The sequence below is a fragment of the Drosophila obscura genome, unplaced genomic scaffold (assembly GCF_018151105.1).
Source record: "Drosophila obscura isolate BZ-5 IFL unplaced genomic scaffold, ASM1815110v1 contig_9, whole genome shotgun sequence".
Classification (NCBI taxonomy): domain Eukaryota; kingdom Metazoa; phylum Arthropoda; class Insecta; order Diptera; family Drosophilidae; genus Drosophila; species Drosophila obscura.
In genome coordinates, this window is record NW_024542883.1 from 3,059,897 (window position 1) to 3,079,117 (window position 19,221).

Sequence of the window (19,221 nt, forward strand, 5' to 3'; positions counted from 1 at the left end):
GCATTAAAGAAAATACATTTCAATTTAACGCCTGCGCGTTCTTATTTATTCGAAATAATTCAAACCATTATCCCCACACCAGTCAATAATTAATAAACAGAATTCAAAGCCTAATATACCGACAAATACACAACGAAAGTACGAATCTCCATTGGGCTCAACTCAATCATATATTTCTGGTTATCACCTGTATGTAAATTAAAACGCTCTGTGTGAACAGTCCGCTTAATACGGTTACTTTCAGCACCCAGCTGTCCAGATGATAGAGCTTCATCAGAAAATTTCACACCCAGAAATGGTTTGGCAGCACTTAATAAGTGTATAGCCTTTGCTGATTTTGAGAATGTTGCGTATGAGTTGTATACCTCTTCCTCAGAGTCAGGTACAAATTGCAATCGTTCAGTTTCATTTAACCAGGCATTTCCATCTAGAGTTGTTTCGCGCATGTCGTCAATTTCGAAAGTACTTAGGACGTTCTTAACATTAATCTGTACGGATCTAGAATAATTAACATCTTCTCCTTTCTCCATTATATGTTCAAATCGTACAAGGAGTTGATTTAGGTGCCATGGTTCTAAGGTAAGCAAATGTACGGATTTTGGCAAAACCATTGAAATTCCCTGGAACTAAAAAAAATGTGTTTGCAATCAATACAATTTAATCAATAAAATACTCACTATGTTTTTAAAAGACGTGCGCCATTCTTCTGCATTGTATGACGTCATATTGCTAAAAAATTTCCATGTAGGTAACAAGTTTTCTAGTTGTACAATCCGTTCAGTAGCTTTTAAAGAAATTCCCGAGCGATTACCGGACTGACCAAAGAAAAAAAGGTGCTTGCCACGTGCAATTAAACCTTCGCCGTGTTCTGTTTCATTTAATGCCTCCCCCACACCAAATGCATCATCGTGTAGTAAGCGACGGTGCACCATCAATTCTAGAGCCCCATCTTGTAGTGAGCTTCCTCCTTGGGCCCTGTCCGGAAGAATTGCCATACGCGCTGTTCCGTCCTCCAAAGTAATTTTCGTTGTAACAGGGTAGTAATTACCTGATACTTCTTCGTTCAGTTTTAAGTTCCATGTATCACGGCGGTTTCGCCGTCTCTTTATCATTTCCCGACCTTTGGGTAATAAAATAGAAATTACATTATGTATACTAGTTAGAAATAATAAAGGTAAGTAGTATAAATCTAAGTAAATAATATTCTTCGAATTAAAATATTTTTTTTCATAGCTCAGTAAGAGCTAAAATTCGGGTAAAATTCGCTTGGAGAGCTTATGCAATTTTGTAATCAAATTGCATCTTTTTAGAAACCGAGATAAGCGAGTGGAGATGCTAATTGTATTGGTGTTGATTACTATTTTTATTATAAGCTTTAAGGCTTAAACTCTAAAAATCTTACCGTTTGAATCTGTGTAGAATATGCCCGTCGACTCGATTCCTGAGTTAAAGCGGGTAATGACTTCTTTGCCAACGTCATCATCAATTGGAATTGGGCCGATTAACCACTCGAACTCAGCATAACTTCTCGATCGATATACGCGCACCACTTGACTTATCCAATCATTGAATTTTTGATGGACCTCTTGAACAATTTCGCCTCTGTATACTTCTATATCTACTTGGTTAGCGACGAAGTGGATTTTGTTTTGGTTTGGCCGGAAGATGTAAGCTCCAGATGATCGATTCAGAAACTCCGCATTGTTTCCTTTAGCACCTTCATAGTACAGAAACTCTTGGCTAACGAATTGTGTTATGCCATCAGCAGTTACTTCTGATAGAAATCCATTAGTGTCAAAGCCTAATTTAATATGCTGCAGAAAGAACAATTACTAAAAAGTTAAACAGTAGATGGCTTACGATTAAGCTTTGCTTACTTCGTTTTCAATTACTGTTAAACTTGATGTTTTCTTTGGAGAAACACTTGGCCCAAAGAATTCCTTAAAATAATTTTGTTTTTCAATATAATAAGTCCGATACCCCAATGGTGGAAGGTTAGACGCAAGAAAGATCAGTTCGTACTGTGCATTTGAGCTTCTGTTCTTCATTTTCATTACTGCGGAGGGTACTGGTAACACCTGAATATCCATAGTCACACCTATAATTAAAAATATATTGTTTGATTTTATTTTATATACAAATGTATATAATTTTCTTCAACTTACCATTATTATCAATTACTTTATAGTCGTAGTGTGTAACGGGTACTCTCACATATTCATCGGTGAAATGAGCCAGTGGATTGTAAAGCGTCAACGCAAATCTTTCATTTAGCTCAGATAAGGGACACGATGTGATGTTCAACAAGGGGCAGATTTTAAAATCAAAAATATAATCAGAGCGGGGCTCACTTGTGTTCGAACTTGTCTCGGATTTTACTGATAGTTGATTCAACACAGATCTTGTGTTCCCAGCGCATGCCCTGATCCCAACACTCATGCGTTTTGCATAATCGAACGCGACCTTTTGCTTTTCTGTGCCTGTTATTGCATCATGGTGCTGCATGATACCAAGTGTTTCGCGCATAAATGTCAAATGAGGCTCAAATTCAACCGATTTTTTTGGAGCCATTGCACTTAGCTGCTTGCATACCTGCAAGAAATGATTACTATCCCGCTCAAAGCGTTTTAACGTTGGTCGCGATGTAAAGTATCCGGTCCAGTAAGCATGAGGGTCAGATGCGTATGGAAAGAAGTCATCGGTCTTAGTAGGCCATGTAATGCCGGACTCGTGCAGCGACTTAAGATAACATGATGGGGTTGAATAAATTAAGTTTATATTTGACCCGTTCACCTGACGCGCATTCGCATACCTTTGAATTAGAAAAACAGAATTATCTGCATAATGGTTTCCCAACTCGCTACTTTTGATGTTTGCTATAATTTGTTAAGGAAAGCCCCTTGCCCTTGAATTACTTACTTTATTAATTTGTCCAGATTTGTATACCACATTCCAGCGTTTTGGTAGTGGAAATCCTCACCCATAGTAATAAGTAAGTTAGGTGTCCGATAACTTTCTGCCATTTTAGTAACAAAATCAAAGAAAGCATCTACCTGTTTATACATACATACATTTACTTATTTGGGTGGAAATGAATGCAATTAATTTTTGCACCTCGTAGTGCATTCGTAGTTTAGAGGCTTTCGTTAACAATATATACGTTGCACATAAAAACGAAATTAAAATTACCGTATTAATTTGTCGAGATTTTTGTAATAAACTTGTGCAGCCTGATATGTAAAATCACCACCCATTGTTATAATAACATTGTTGGTGCGGTAATATTTGCTTTGTGTTTTGGCATAATCCAAAAACGTATCGACCTGATGCAATTAGTAACACAATAGGAAGACAAAAAAATGTCGAACAAAATGCCTCTCGTAAGTAATAACATCAACAACATCGATTATGTGGAATCTCACCCGTTCTTTAACATTGTTATCGGGGCTATGTTTTCCATCAATTATGGGATCATCATTGCACAGAATATCAAAACAAAATCCATCCGGTGCTTGGTAGTTATTGTAAAGGGCACCACTGAACAGATCAGATGCCTTTGCTATTTTGAGAAAATATATGTTATCGGTTTGTTTATATAATATACCAAGTAATAATAAAAACATTTCCAAATACCTAAATTTGCGGATCCGCGCCATATCATTTCAGCGTTCTTTGTCATAAGGCGTTCGTCCTTATCCTGGTAATCTAATCGACCGAAAAACAAGCCATCGAATCCCATTTGCGCGAATATAGAAGCCATTTCTCTTGAGTGACCAAATGGATCAATTTGCCACCCTATTCGAGGACGACCACATTCTCCAAATGTATCATTTAGTCGTCTGAAATGGCTCTATTAATGCATTTTTTTTTATAAAATGTTATTCTCATCCATGCCTTAATCCCCAGGAAAATTGATCTATTATGCTTTGATAATGCGTTGTGGCTTCATCATTCATACTCCATGCTCCACCAATAAATTCCAACCTTCCTTCGTTTACTAGCGTTTTCACGGATTCTTGAACTGTAGAAGTTTGTTCCTTCCACCATTTAAAGAAAAAAGCCGATTCAACGTAGATAAATCGTTTCTCTGGATCCTTGACCAAAGCATCCACAACTGAATCAATTATATATTGCACACCAGCCTTTTGAATATTGGTCTTACTGCCATAGTAATATTGGTCAACCGTTTTTAACCATCCGACGTCATCATGGGTGTGTGGTATAAGATGCACATTTAACATATTTTGTTTTGTAGGATGACAGCTCTGAAATGTTTGGATATTCGGTGGGGTTCAAATAAAAAACGTTTAAGAAGTATATGCAGCTCAGACTTCGACACAATTGAACTTATGACTATGGACATAATTTAAATCATTCATTAATTAAAATAAAAAATTATTTTAAAATGAAAAATTTTGAATGTACTTTGCACAGTATTTGTTTAATTTACGCGAGACCAAAATTAGGTTGCGGGCCTGGTTCGATCTCACACGTAATCTTTCTAGAGTTTAAAATATACCATTTTCAAAAAGTCAATAACCTCGTTATTATAAACTTAAGGATCTTAGGGATATATTAGTTTTGCGGTGGAAGTGGATGGATGTAAAGTATATACATTTTATATCAGCATCAATAGCCGAGTTAAATGAATATGATTGTTTTGCTGTGGCTTAGAGTTGGATATGTGATTAGGAGGTGGGATATACTGATATTATTATCTTGACAGAAAGGACATTGTTTGGTTACGCAGCCAAATAGTGGACTTAAATACATAGATTATATCCAGTGGTGCAGTAGTAGAGTAAATCCTTATTATTGTTCGTTGTTTGCACTGCCCACTGTACTAAATTGCCATCTACAAACAAACATATGTACATATTCATGCTCGCGCACGGCAGTATGCATATGCAGCCGTTCTCTCGCATCTTCATCTCGCACTTTTCTTTCTATCGCCTTCCGCTATCACTCTCTTGATCTGTCGCTCTCTCGCTCGCATTAGGGCACGGGCATTTCGGCCCGCCTGCCTTGATCTTGCAATCACTTCTTGCACATTGTCTTGGAATCGAGCTATTCAATCCGACACCGTTTTGAACCGACCCCCGGGTCTCAATCTGACCCCGTCTTGAATCCAGCTAACTATCCCTTCGACTCTGTATCGCCTATACTACACTAAAATCAACTGCCAATTTGGAATTGGGATCGCGATCAGGTACCCAATGGACAACCCTTTTTCGTTTGCTTTGTTCCCAATTGGCAGTTGGGCCCGCAACCTTCCAAAAGGTATTTTTTGTTTATTTTTCTCACTTTTTAGGTTTGGTTAACGAATTTTAGCTCCATAGTTTCTCCATAGACTTTAATGAGAAATACCTTAAACGACGCCGTTTCGTTTTTTCCTGAGTTTTTATAGTCAAAATTCCACACAAAAATCATCACTTTTGCATTTCAATGCTTTATATTTCCCAGACGAAAATCTGAAATCACAAAGTTCTAGCTGTTTAAATTATATTTAAAAATAGCAAAGTTCTTTACAACCAGACGTAAGATACTAGAGTTTTGTAAAAAAAAGAAGCGCTACTTCTGTAAAAAGCTTTAAAAAAAAAATACCAGACTTCGAAAATTCTTAAAAAAAACGTTATGCCATAGAGAAAAAACTATAATTCTGTAAACAAAATTTAAAGTCCTATATCTATCAGAAAAAGTCGGTTTGGATCCTTGAGGAAAAAAAAAGTTCGACTTTGTCGAGTAGTGTAATCTCCCAAAACAACGCTACTGAAGAAGCTCAGTTGTTCAACATTTGGTGATCCAGACGTGATATAAACAATTAAATCACAAAAAAAATAAAACTTGTCGTTCATTTAATTCGCATTGAGCCACGGGTTTTCTGCTGTGCCCAAGAAACAAAAACGGTGCTCGCGTCGTCTGCTTGCGGTTCTTGCTGCATTTATTGCAAGTGTTCGTTCTTCTTTGCGGTCATCTTCTCGCTAGGAACGTTTTCAAGCGCCTGCGAGGAATCCTATTCAAAGTTAGAAAGTGGCCTCGATTGCATCAACACAGGTGGACTTGCGTAGGATCTGGTTCCTGCTCAGCCTACGACCTCCTTCAAGCTTTGTGGATTCCCTGCAAACGCTCCGTTCCGGTCGATTTTCATCCGAACGAGCCCCCGCTCTCTGCTGACGGACGTAATTCTGGGCACTGCGCTGGACCTCGAGCTGTGCTGGGCCTAAGACCATCCCGACATTGCCCTATTGGGGGGAGGGCAGAAATTGCTAATCCCTCAGTCTTCATTTCTGAGAGCCATGCTCATCTGGACACATCACTTCCAGTGCCTGGTTTGAATGTGCTATTCTTCTTCGCCTCTTCATCTTCTGTCGCCGAGCCTCACATGACATGGCTCAACTTCAACCGATTAGGTGTCGGACAACGCGTTGCTTCCTTGCAGCGAATCTGCAGGTATCGATGGAAGGAAGAACGCCCCCAAAAAAACAACTAGCTTTGTCTGAGGAAACCTGTATGCTGTTGAAAGAATTTTGTTAAAGACCCGTGCTCTTCAACGGGGGGAGTATGTTAAATACATAGATTATATCCATTGGTGCAGCAATAAAAGCAAAAACTAATCAAATTAAAGCGTTTTTTCGCGACAAATAATCTAAATGCCTGTGATGGTGTCGCGCATGTGCACACAGCTAAAACCGTGACATCAAATCATATACAACTTAATGTTCAATGCGATAAGGAACGAAACATTGAATAACACTACCCGACACGATTTTTCCCAAAGGAACCAAACCAACTTTTTCTGAAAGATTTAGGGCTTAGAAATTGTTTGATGATATATATTTTTTTTCTATGGCACAACTTTTTTTGAAGAATTTTTGACATATGGTTTATTTTAGCTCGTTTTTGATGCAGCGCCTCTTTTTTCACATAACTTAGGTATATTACATTAAGCTGTAATTAACTCTTAATAGACAAACAAAACGTAAGTGATAAATTTGGTTTTCTACTGCTTTTTACTGTTCTTAAAATAATTTAAGTTTTCTGGCTGTCTGCCTTTGTCATTCAGATCAGATTCTCTTATGAGAGTCCACACATAGTCGCCGAACATATTCTCATTCTAAACACCTCGATATCGTCGTTCCATAGCTTTCAAGTGTTGGAGAAATCTCTCTCCGTGTTCATCACTAACGTCCCCTATGTTTGTCGGAAAAAAGTCTAAGTGGTAATGCAGGAAATTACATAATTATTACATTAAGCTGTAATTAACTTTGCCATTCTGAAAAGATAATTGATGGGGCTATAAATTGGGTCCAAGCACTTTGTGATTTTAGCTTACCGTTTGGGAAATATTAAGCTTTCAAATGCGACTCAGGAAAAGTTGGAAAAAAATTATATGTTTGGTTCTTCATTTTTTTTAAATATATTGATTCGGCGTCGTTAAAGGTAATGTTTACTTAAATCTATAGAGAGTCGGCTGTTCTAAAATTTGTTTACCAAACCTTCCAAAATCATTTTTAAATTTTACATGTAGAATTTTGGAATTATATACCAGTTAAACAAACTTTGCTTTTCTTTCGCTTTTTTTCGACTTTTCCCGTGTTGTTAACTCAAACGGTTAGCTTAAATCTTAAAGTCTCTGGGTCTTATTTATACCTGCATCAATTAAGATACAATGAAATACTTAAGTTATGTGAAAAACGAAGCGCTATCTAACAAAAAAACCTTACAAAAAATAACAGTTTTTAAAAATTCTTCAAAGAAAATTTCTGTATAAGAAAATAACCATAATTCTTAAAAAAAAATTCAATCTATCAGAAAAATGTTTTTTGGTTCGAAGCGGAAAAAAGTTCAGTTTAGTCGAGTCAATCAAAATATTGAGCAGCATTTCACAAAAAAAGGTAAACCTAACCTACAAGATGAAAATACCCGTTAAAGTATAGCGATCGCCAACGCTTGTAAATAACACTACCTGTTCATATTTCAATAAAACCAAAGTAGAAATACCTGAGATATAGAATTGTATTCCTAACCCATACAACAATCAGTAATTTTTAGTCTTTTCAGTACATTTTAAGGATAAACAAATTTTTATACCCGTACTCAAAAAAGAGTTAAGGGGTATATAAGATTTGTGGTAAAAGTGGATGTGTGTAACGCAGAGAAGGAAACGTTTCCTTTCTCGCTCGCACACTCTGCCGCGTTCAGTGCGCGAGCAACCCCTAGCGGAGGAGATGTAGAATCTAAATGGAACATGTACAATCTACATGTTAGATGTAGAATTGTAGATTGTAGATGTAGATAGCAGATGTAGCAAAAAAATTAAAAATTAAAAATTTTTTTTTTTATTCTAAAATTCTAAAAAATCATATGCTCAAATATGTATGTACTGACTGAGTACGGGTATAAATAGAGTCGCGTCCCCAGAAGCAACTCGCACGTTCCTACTCGTTTATTTGGTGTTATGTTGATCAAGTTTTTAAACGTGTAGAGTTTTCCAGCCCGACTTCGTATCCATCGCATAACTTTATTATATCAGTCATACTGACGCATACTTTCCTTTACCAATACGAAATAAAATGTACAACATTAACCAATGAAACGCTAGACATTTTCTTAATAATAACTGAGTTTCAACGGCTATTAAAAACTCTTAATAGACAAACAAAACGTAAGTGATAAATTTGGTTTTCTACTGCTTTTTACTGTTCTTAAAATAATTTAAGTTTTCTGGCTGTCTGCCTTTGTCATTCAGATCAGATTCTCTTATGGAGAGTCCACACATAGTCGCCGAACATATTCTCATTCTAAACACCTCGATATCGTCGTTCCATAGCTTTCAATTGTTGGAGAAATCTCTCTCCGTGTTCATCACTAACGTCCCCTATGTTTGTCGGAAAAAAGTCTAAGTGGTAATGCAGGAAATGGATTTTTAGTGCCATGTTGGCTCCAATTTTATCATAATTATACCCGTACTCAAAAAAGAGTTAAGGGGTATACTAGATTTGTGGTAAAAGTGGATGTGTGTAACGCAGAGAAGGAAACGTTTCCTTTCTCGCTCGCACACTCTGCCGCTTTCAGTGCGCGAGCAACCCCTAGCGGAGGAGATGTAGAATCTAAATGGTACATCTATAATCTACATGTTAGATGTATAATATACATAATATATGTAGATAACAGATGTAGCAAAAAAATGTAAAAAGTAAATTTTTTTTTTTAATGCTAAAATTCTAAAAAATCGTATGTTCAAAAATGTAAATACTGACTGAGTACGGGTATAAGTAGAGTCGCGTCTTTAGAAGCGACTCACACGTTCCTTCTCGTTCTGAATTAGTTCTTGAACGATATTAACGTAATCATCACTCCTGCTGTTACCAATTTTATTGTAACCAGTCGGAATGAGTTCCAGGCTGCTTTTTCATTCGTAGATAAAATATTTTCAAATAAATCATCTTTTAGTATTTTCGAATTTGGTGGCCATCAAATTAACTTTTTGGTGAAACTGAAACTTTAACTTTTGCCAGCGACAGACGTGGAAAAACAGTTTTTAGGTAACTCATCGATTCACCTTCCTTATCCAGTGCTTTAACCAAATTTGTCATTAGTCCCAGCTTAGTGAGTAATGGTGGTAAAATACCGTATTAAACTTCACAAGAGCTGCATTTTGTATGTTGTAATTTTACAATGTATTTTCCTCCCGTTTTGGCCAGAGTTTTCTTGAGTAATGCTCAGTTCTAGCTCTACTATCCCATAGGCACAGGAAGCAGCTGTATTTTGTGTAACCACCTTGCAATCCCGTTAACATGGCCACGACCTTTAAGTCACACGCGACCATCCACTGGTGTTCTTTATATAATATATTTTCAAACAATTTAGACATATTAACATATTAACAGGCTTTTGTTTTCAAATGTGTAACAAAACAGCCCTTAAACATTCGTTACTGCTGTCAACCCCCAATGTGTAACAAAACAGCCTTTAAACATTCGTTACTGCTGTCAACCCCCACCAAATCGTTCAATTCTTCCTGTGAAAGATGCTTGCAATATTTAATTTCGTTAGTGGCGGTATGGCGATATAAGATACTTAAGTTATGTGCAAAAAAAGCACTACCTCTGAAAAAAATATGAAAAAAATACAAAATTTCAAAAATTCTTAAAAAAAAAATAAACCATAAAAAAAAACATAATTCTTCAAAAAATTTTAAATCATGAAATCTATCATAAAAAGTAATTTTGGTCCACAGCGGGAAGAAAAAATTCAATTTTGTCGGGTAGTGTAATTTAATAGACTTTAGTAAATATACACTTTCCTCATTAATTTGCCATAGTTAGATTTTGGATCTAGTTGTCTCGGCATTAGTTGTTAACCACAGTAGAAAGGCAAGTTGGTTAAGTTTTATTCTGATTCCTACCTTTCGTACACCCACTCGTAGTTAACCGAACATCTGACTTTGATGGTCTGCACAAATTTCAGTGCAGCATTAAAATCAAAAAAAGTATGCATTTTTCTAGCCAAGGTATGCACTCAGAAAATGTACCATTATTCATTATGTTTTGTTTTTGTTTAATTTTCGAATTTATGCCAACATATTGGCTGTCTCGCCCAATGTGCTTTGGTTTCAAAATGTTCCGATTAGCCCATATGTATACATATGTTTTGGGCTGTGTAGGTAGACTATATACTATAGGTTGAGCCAAAAAAAGTTTTTTTTTTTTTAATTTAAACGGGACGCTTCTTAATTTTGTTATCTTGTGTTTGATAGTAATATTAAAGCTTATATTTTTATTTAAAAAATTTTTTTAGAGGTTGCTCCCAAAAAAACCTGCACTAAAAAACCTGCACAAGTTTTTGCGAACTTGTTAACTAAATATACATAAAAACCTCAGTTGAACTTCTTGATTTTCACCAATGGTTAATTTGTTAACAATAACTAAAAAAAAAACGAGAAGGAACGTGTGAGTCGCTTTTAAAGCCGCGACTCTACTTATACCCGTACTCAGTCAGTATTTACATTTTTGAGCATGATTTTTTAGAATTTTAGAACTAAAAAAAAATTTTACATTTTACATTTTTTTGCTACATCTGTTATCTACATCTACATATATTATGTATCTTCTACATCTCCTCCGCTAGGTGTTGCTCGCGCACTGAACGCGGCACGGTCGTTGGCAGGAGGGGGCAGAGGAAGCAACTGAAAATTAATTTGTTCATTCTGGCTATAATTATGATCCGATCTGATTCAAATTTGGCAGTCTAGTAGATATGGGCATTCTCTACGATAATGCGTTTTTAGTTTTGTAGTATCTTTAAAAATGTGCCTGCCACAGATTTTCGTCCTTTGTGGTGGCGGAAGGGGGCGGGGCGAAATTTTGAAATACACTTGTTGCAGTGGGATATCACATGAGTCTGGAAACCAAATTTGGTTGCCCTAGCTCTTATAGTCTCTGAGATCTAGGCGCTCATCGAGACAGACAGACAGACGGACAGACAGACATAGCTATATCGACTCGGCTATTGATGCTGATCAAGAATATATATCCTTTATGGGGTCGGAAACGTTTCCTTCTCTGCGTTACACACATCCACTTTTACCACAAATCTAATATACCCCTTAACTCTTTTTTGAGTACGGGTATAATAAAAATAACTAAATATATTAACGATCATTAAAAATATACATTTTCAGATGGGTCATTAGTTTGAAAATCATATTATAATATGATAATAATATGATTATAATAAGGGTATTTTTAGCATCGACTCCCAAGGCTTACATTTATTCGTTGTTGTACTTTAAATGCGCAATTACTCACCAGATAGCCGCACTGTGATGCCGGTGACTCGTAGGCTGCATTGATATTTCGCATTTCAACATCATGTAGAAAGTAGGCAAAAATGTACAAAACTGCAAACCAATATATAGTTTTGCAGAGCATGGTAGTTTTCTCCTTTGTATGCTATATAGAAAAAAGGAACACAAATCTACATACACTTAGGAATAATTTTACACACATAACTGACCGCCATATTAACGTACTTAATTAAGAAGTCGACACCCAAGCACAGCAAGCGGAGAACTCAGCTCGAGAACTAAAAATGTTCTTGAGCGCTCTCTCTGCATTCAAAGGCTTTGATATGTAAGTGTAAACACATACATATGTAGGTACATACATATGTATATATTAAACTCAAGTAGATTGTAGCTTCTATCACTACATGCAGCGATTGCCCTGATGTAGTCACAATCTACATGTTTTCACTAGCTACCAGCTAGCTACTGGTAAGCGAGTGATGGAGCGCTTATTATACAAGCAATAAGACTCAACATTGGCAAGTTAAGATGAAGAGATAACCGAAAACCAAAATTTAAAGAACCAAAATTAAAGTACAGAAAAAATTAAAAGGAGAAGGAGCGTGTGAGTCGCTTCTGGGGACGCGACTCTACTTATACCCGTACTCAGTCAGTATATACATTTTTGAGCATATGATTATTTAGAATTTTAAATTAAAAAAAAAAATTTTACATTTTACATATTTTTGCTACATCTGTTATCTACATCTACAATGTATATTCTACATCTAACATGTAGATTCTCATATCCTCCGCTAGGGGGATTTTGATTTAGGCTGTTAACCAAAATGACTTTTTCTGATAGATTTCGGGATTTTAAAATTTTTGTAGTACTTTATTATTTTTTTATTATGTCATTTTTTCTTAAAGAATTTTTAAAATCTGGTATATTTTTGCTTGGTTTTTTTCAGAGGTAGAGCTTCTATTTTTCACATAGCTTTAGTATCTTATATCCTGTTGCATAGAACTTTGCAGTTCTGAAAAGCTGACAAACGCAGGTATAAATCCGACCCAGACTATTTGTTACTGCAGCGTAACGCCTGGAAGATATTAAGCTTTCAAATTCAAATTTCATAATTTTTTGCGGTAATTTTTTTTTTTAATTTTGACTTTAAAAACTCAGGAAAAGTAAAAAAAAAATAATTGTTGGCCAACATTTTTGGTTTTAGATAGACGCATTAATTGGGCGTCGTTTAAGGTATTGCTCATTAGAATCTATGGATAAACGGTCAATTTGGAGCCGTTTGACCAAAACAACTCAAAAATAATTTTACCTGAAATTAATGCTTTTTTTTTAACATAACTTAAGTATCTTACATCTGGTTGCATAGAAATTTGCAGTTCTGTAAAGGTGCCCAATGCAACTATAAATTGTACCCAGAAACTTTGTATCTGCAGCTTAACGCCTCAAAGATATTAAGCTTTCAAGTTCAAATTTCATAATTTTTTGCGGTATTTTTTTTTTTTCGAAATTTTGACTTTAAAAACTGTTCCAATCCCACCTTAGCGATAGATTGTCCAGGGCTGGGTCGAAGCGCCATCTATCGGTTTTCCAAGGAGACTATGGTGTACGGCAGTATCGGTGAGAGCGGGATTCCGTTAATGAAGAAAAGAAGGAAGAGAATAAGATTAGTTAGGTGTATTGGTAAAGGCAAGCATGCGTGAGAGGGATTAAATAGGAGTGAAAAAAATCCAAAACGTGGACAGAAGAATTGCTGGTCATCCGAAGCGGAGGCACTAATTAATAGCAGAGCTAGAATCTAGGCCGAGTGGGGTTAAACCCGATTAGTGGAATTTTGGACAATGTCCAACGGCTCGGACTACGTGCATTGTCATTGGTCACTCTACGCGGATCGTTCGTTTGACCTGGTTAGGCATGCACCCCTCACAAATCTCGGTTCCATACACGGCACACAAATAACAGACACGGAACGGACTCACAATTTTGTTTCGACGGTCGGCTCATCTGGCACACTGTAGTCAATCCTCTCCAGAAATTATCTCCCTCGGACAAAATCACTGACCCGGCTGCGCTGGGCAATCTTCCGGGCCAGGCTAAGGGAAACACACCGCGGGTTAATTTCCGTTTAAATGTAAAATTTTCACCACTCACTTTTCAAAAATTCCACTAATCGGGCTTAACCCCACTCGGCCTAGATTCTAGCTCTGCTATTAATTAGTGCCTCCGCTTCGGATGACCAGCAATTCTTCTGTCCACGTTTTGGATTTTTTCACTCCTATTTAATCCCTCTCACGCATGCGTGACTTTACCAATACCCCTAACTAATCTTATTCTCTTCCTTCTTTTCTTCAGTAACGGAATCCCGCTCTCACCGATACTGCCGTACACCATAGTCTCCTTGGAAAACCGATAGATGGCGCTTCGACCCAGCCCTGGACAATCTATCGCTGAGGTGGGATTGAAACAGTTTTTAAAGTCAAAATTTCGAAAAAAAATACCGCAAAAAATAATGAAATTTGAACTTGAAAGCTTTATATTGTAACGAACCATGGTTCTAGCCATGGCTCGTCACAAACGGCGAAGGGTCAGCGCATCCACGCTGGCGGGAGACAATAACCAAACTGATATACACCGAGCTAACGAACCATGGCTCTAGCCACGGTTCTCCCCAAATAGCGGTGTGTCAGCACTCCGGAAAATAAAATAGTCTTAAGCAACGCACGCAATTACTAAAATTAAGAACTCTCGATCAGCGAAAAACACAGCACGAAATTCTCGGTCACCCACTTCTTGGCGATATTTCGCAACCACTCGGCCTCGAATCACAGATATCACCTTCGCGATGCGGAGGTAGCAAAAACCCAATTCCCAACTGCAGCCCGCACCTACTGCGATGCAGCCTCAGCTAAAAACACTCTCATCAAAACACACTGACCCACTAAGCAATTGTCAACGAAGCACCAAGCTTCGACCCGCTTATCACGCCCCCCAATTATTGTCACCCAATAATCAAAAGCTAGCAATAAGCAATTATTTCCGGCTCTCAGGTGCGATCGCCAGCTGCATAAAAAGGCCAAGATCGGCCGAAAGAGTAGGCAGTCCATCAGCCCGAATACAAGACACAGGCAGAGTCCATCAGCCCGAATACAAGACACAGGCAGTCCATCAGCCCGAATACAAGACACAGGCAGTCCATCAGCCCAAACACAAGACACTGCACAAGGCAGTCCCTCAGTCACACACCCAAGACACTGTACTACGCAGTCCCTCAGTCACACACCCAAGACACTGCACTAGGCAGTCCATCAGCCCAAACACAAGACACTGCACAAGGCAGTCCCTCAGTCACACACCCAAGACACTGTACTACGCAGTCCCTCAGTCACACACCCAAGACACTGCACAAGGCAGTCCCTCAGTCACACACCCAAGACACTGTACTACGCAGTCCCTCAGTCACACACCCAAGACACTGCACTAGGCAGTCCCTCAGCCCAAACACAAGACACTGCACAACGCAGTCCACCAGCGCATCATACAACTAAAAGCCAGAGTAGCAACGTAAAGGAATTAAGTGAATGAATAAATACTGAATAATACAAGAACCACAAAAACTCCCGCATCATCACTTTTCGCTTGCCTACTGCATTTTTCAAGCCAGCCCGACACCTGAAGTCACCTACAAACTACAAATTGTCTTGTAGCGGACCCTGGACAGACTGATGCTTACCTCAGCCTGAAATAGGACCTCACAAGTGTCGCCCGAGCAGGGACTTTTGGTGACTTTAAGGAGACGGCCACTGAAAGAGACTAGGCTAGCAAGGATCAATAACCGTCAAGCCCAAAACGCAAAATCCAGTCGCGAGCAAAAGTGCTACAAGCAGAAATACCACAAACAACACGTAAGTCAGTGCTACTAACCGCCGAAACACACCATGGAAGCCCACGGAGCCGGTCAACCCGACGAATTTTACCCGGAGGGACTCCATACCAATCCAGGAGTCACAACCGGCTGGATCTACAAACTCCGGCGGGACGAACTGGAAACCCTGGCCGAGGAATTCGGATTCGGAAACGACGGAACAGTCGAGGAACGACGAAAGAGATTCGCCACACTAGTCGCCGGAACACTCTCGCAGGATGCCTGGGTTCGATTGGCCGAATTCGAACGGCAATACGCCAGACCAACTGGACGCTCCAAGTCGCCCATGCCCACCACTCCTGGGCCGTCTGACCAGCGGAAAACCGACCCAAAAGCCGGGTTACAAGTCCCCACCGCGGCCGAATACAGCACACCCTGCCCACCACGTATCGTAACGCCAGCAGATCTGCCCAGACCTCCAGTTACGGAGACCAGCCGCTCGCCCACACAGAGGATCGTGCCAGCCATGGACTCTTCCACCGCCCACATCGCGGAACAGATTCGGAAATGGGGAATCAGGTTCGACGGACAGGACGATCCACTCGCGTTTCTGGAACTACTCGAAGAACGTGCTCTCTCATATGGGGTGGACGCGAATCATCTACCTCGGGCCATGACAGAGCTTCTCACCGATCGGGCCAGTCGCTGGTACCGCACCAGCCAACTACAAGGCAGCTCATGGGCATATTTCCGCCAAGAATTCTTGACTTTCTTCTTGCCGCCACGGTATTTTGAACAATTGGAAGACCAGATCCGAGCCCGCAAGCAAGCGGTAGGAGAATTGTTCAAGGATTACCTCATCGAGATACGTCTACTCATGCACCACGCCAGGTACGACGCAGCCAAGGAACTGAACAGGATCTACGATAACGCCCTGCCAGCATACCAGATGTACGTGCGGCGACACGAACTACAGAGCTTAGCACAGCTCACAATGTTGGCCACCGAGTTCGAGAGCATCCAAGAGCGGACCATCCCGACCACTTTCGCACCCCCGCGTAACACGCCAAGATACGCAAGGCCGGCCACAGAGCAGAGGAATCGCGACTCGCACCAGCCGCCATTTCTGAGTCCCCATTGGGAATCGACAGACACACCAGGGAGACCACCAGCTCATCCAAACAGTACGGCGAATCCCGAAGTAGCCCATCACATGATCACGACCCCCATCATCAACCCACGCGCAGCCTGTCGCCGGTGTGGTGAAGCGGGGCATGCGGCATACGACTGCCATAATCCCCTCATCCTATTCTGCTGGGAATGTGGCAAACGCGGCACACGGACCGTAAATTGCTGCCGCCAAAACACGTCGGGAAACGACATGCGTCCCCAACTGACACGGGATCAGCCGGGAACGACGCCCCCTCCAACCCACGACTAAATAACTCTCTACACGTAAGCAACGGCCGGATAGTGGCGATGGTGACCATAGGAGGACACGCAACGGAAGCCACAATCGACACCGGGGCATCCAGAAGCTTCATCAGCGCAAACCTCGCCCGACAACTAGACAACAACACCAACCTGCAAGATGCATGCGTCCGCATACGCCTGGCCGATGGCTCGGTCAAAGAGATCTCACAAGTTCTACTGGCGCACATCAAGCTGGATCAACGAGAGGTTCAAATCCCGCTCCTGGTCCTGCCAAACATGTTGGGACAAGTCATTGTCGGCATGGACTTCCTAGGTGCCACCGAAACGACGATCCAATGCGGATCCACGCTGCTACAGCTACGAGACCGTCACACCATGCCCACTGAACCCGTGCTTACTACCATCCACGTACAAGACGCCGAACCCCGATGCCAGAAACCCCAACAAATCGCAAAGAACCTACGTCCACGACCTACCACAACGCACACGGCACACAATAACGCAACGCAGCACTTGACACCCAAACCAATCGCAACGAATACGAAGCAACGGCATACTACGGAGAACTCGAATCCAAGGTCAACACCAGCAAACCGCAATCAAGCAATCAGGAAAACGAGTCCCACGGTCACTACGGAGCAACCGCGTCCTAGGCTAACCACAGGGGACACATACCCCAAACAAACCACGAGGATCTCACACACGAGACAAACACACTTGAACCCGGCGCTCGACACAGGAAGCCCAGGTCCAAGACAAGCAACAGAGCAAGCACGCACAGAATCCATAACGGAAGAATTGAACGCACGGACACCCTCAAAACCGACCATCAGCATCGAAAAAGGACAACGGCAACCACCATCCGACAGCCCAGCAACACGGGAAACAGCCACGCTAACCCCACGCTGGTCGGGGCCCATAATTGAACTGATATCCACAGAGCCCCTCAACGCGGGCCCGGAAACCAGGACGATACCCCCACGATGCACCGACCGCCGCCCTGTCGTACCCACGGCCGACGCCACACCGATCCTCGCCAACACAACGGAGTACCTTCCGCGTACCGACTTGACTGCTAGCGCCATGCACCGAGCCATGCCTAGAGCCAGGTCCGAGATCTTCGTCGCCCGTACCAGCTGTTGGTCCAAAACAAGAGGAATCGCCGAGACTCACCTGTTCATGAGCCAAACGACCGCCAATACCACCCAAGTATAGCATCAGAGATATGAAACATATCTACCCACGGCCAACGCCACACCCATCGTCGCCCACATAAGCGACTACCAACGGAGGATCGAAACGCCCAGCGCCTTCGACACAACCCTCTTACCCGAAGACCCCAGCCAGCCATTTGACTCCGAAGCCGCCGATCCAACCGGACATGAGCCCGAACCAGTCCCGGAGCCGTGGCCGCCGGACTTGGCTCCGCAGATCCAAGCATTTACATTCGACAGACCCATCCTACCGAAAGACCCGAATCAAACCTTTGACCCCGGAGCCACCGAACCCACCGAAGACGACCCAGAACTACCGACGGATCCTTGGCCACCCGACATAGCACCGCCGATTCAAGCATCCCTGGACAAATAACGACCGAAGAAAACCGCCGAGAAAACCATGGTCATATGGGATAATCGACCCACCAAGCAGACACCAACTACAAAGCACCCAGAACAGCAGAAAGGCCACGATCACAGCAGCAGTAGAAAATATAACGTTACCGACGCCACGCTAAAGTGACGAGATTAAAAGCGACGAATCCGGAGACTCGGCACCAGCCAAAGGACAGGAAAAAGGCGAACCTCAGCACCCGCCAAGCGACGCCACTAATCTCTCCATCACCCACCCGGAAGAAAGGGGGGGGGTGTAACGAACCATGGTTCTAGCCATGGCTCGTCACAAACGGCGAAGGGTCAGCGCATCCACGCTGGCGGGAGACAATAACCAAACTGATATACACCGAGCTAACGAACCATTGCTTTAGCCACGGTTCTCCCCAAATAGCGGTGTGTCAGCACTCCGGAAAATAAAATAGTCTTAAGCAACGCACGCAATTACTGAAATTAAGAACTCTCGATCAGCGAAAAACACAGCACGAAATTCTCGGTCACCCAC

General features: G+C 41.1%; 1 protein-coding gene and 1 non-coding gene across 4 annotated transcripts in view; one reads left to right on the forward strand and one right to left on the reverse strand.

Moving 5' to 3' along the window:
* LOC111073977 overlaps positions 1 to 19,221 on the forward strand; it is a 60,691-nt gene that overhangs the window by 11,060 nt on the left and 30,410 nt on the right. The gene's annotated exons all lie outside the window — the stretch shown is intronic.
* LOC111073973 (lysosomal alpha-mannosidase) lies at positions 18 to 12,131 on the reverse strand. Of its 3 annotated transcripts, none has more exons than XM_022366548.2 (11): positions 12,035 to 12,131; positions 11,811 to 11,954; positions 3,895 to 4,265; positions 3,634 to 3,839; positions 3,423 to 3,559; positions 3,190 to 3,323; positions 2,166 to 2,812; positions 1,878 to 2,098; positions 1,403 to 1,814; positions 678 to 1,120; positions 18 to 626 (listed from the first exon to the last, which is right to left on the reverse strand). In XM_022366548.2, the coding sequence occupies exons 2-11, from the start codon at positions 11,931 to 11,933 to the stop codon at positions 111 to 113; spliced, it is 3,210 nt and encodes a 1,069-aa protein (XP_022222240.2). In that variant the 5' UTR covers positions 11,934 to 11,954; positions 12,035 to 12,131; the 3' UTR covers positions 18 to 110. The 3 variants fall into 3 exon arrangements, with proteins under 3 accessions (XP_022222240.2, XP_022222239.2, XP_022222238.2); XM_022366547.2 differs by lacking the exon at positions 3,190 to 3,323 and adding an exon at positions 2,920 to 3,053 and having other exon boundaries at positions 12,019 to 12,039; XM_022366546.2 differs by having other exon boundaries at positions 12,019 to 12,039.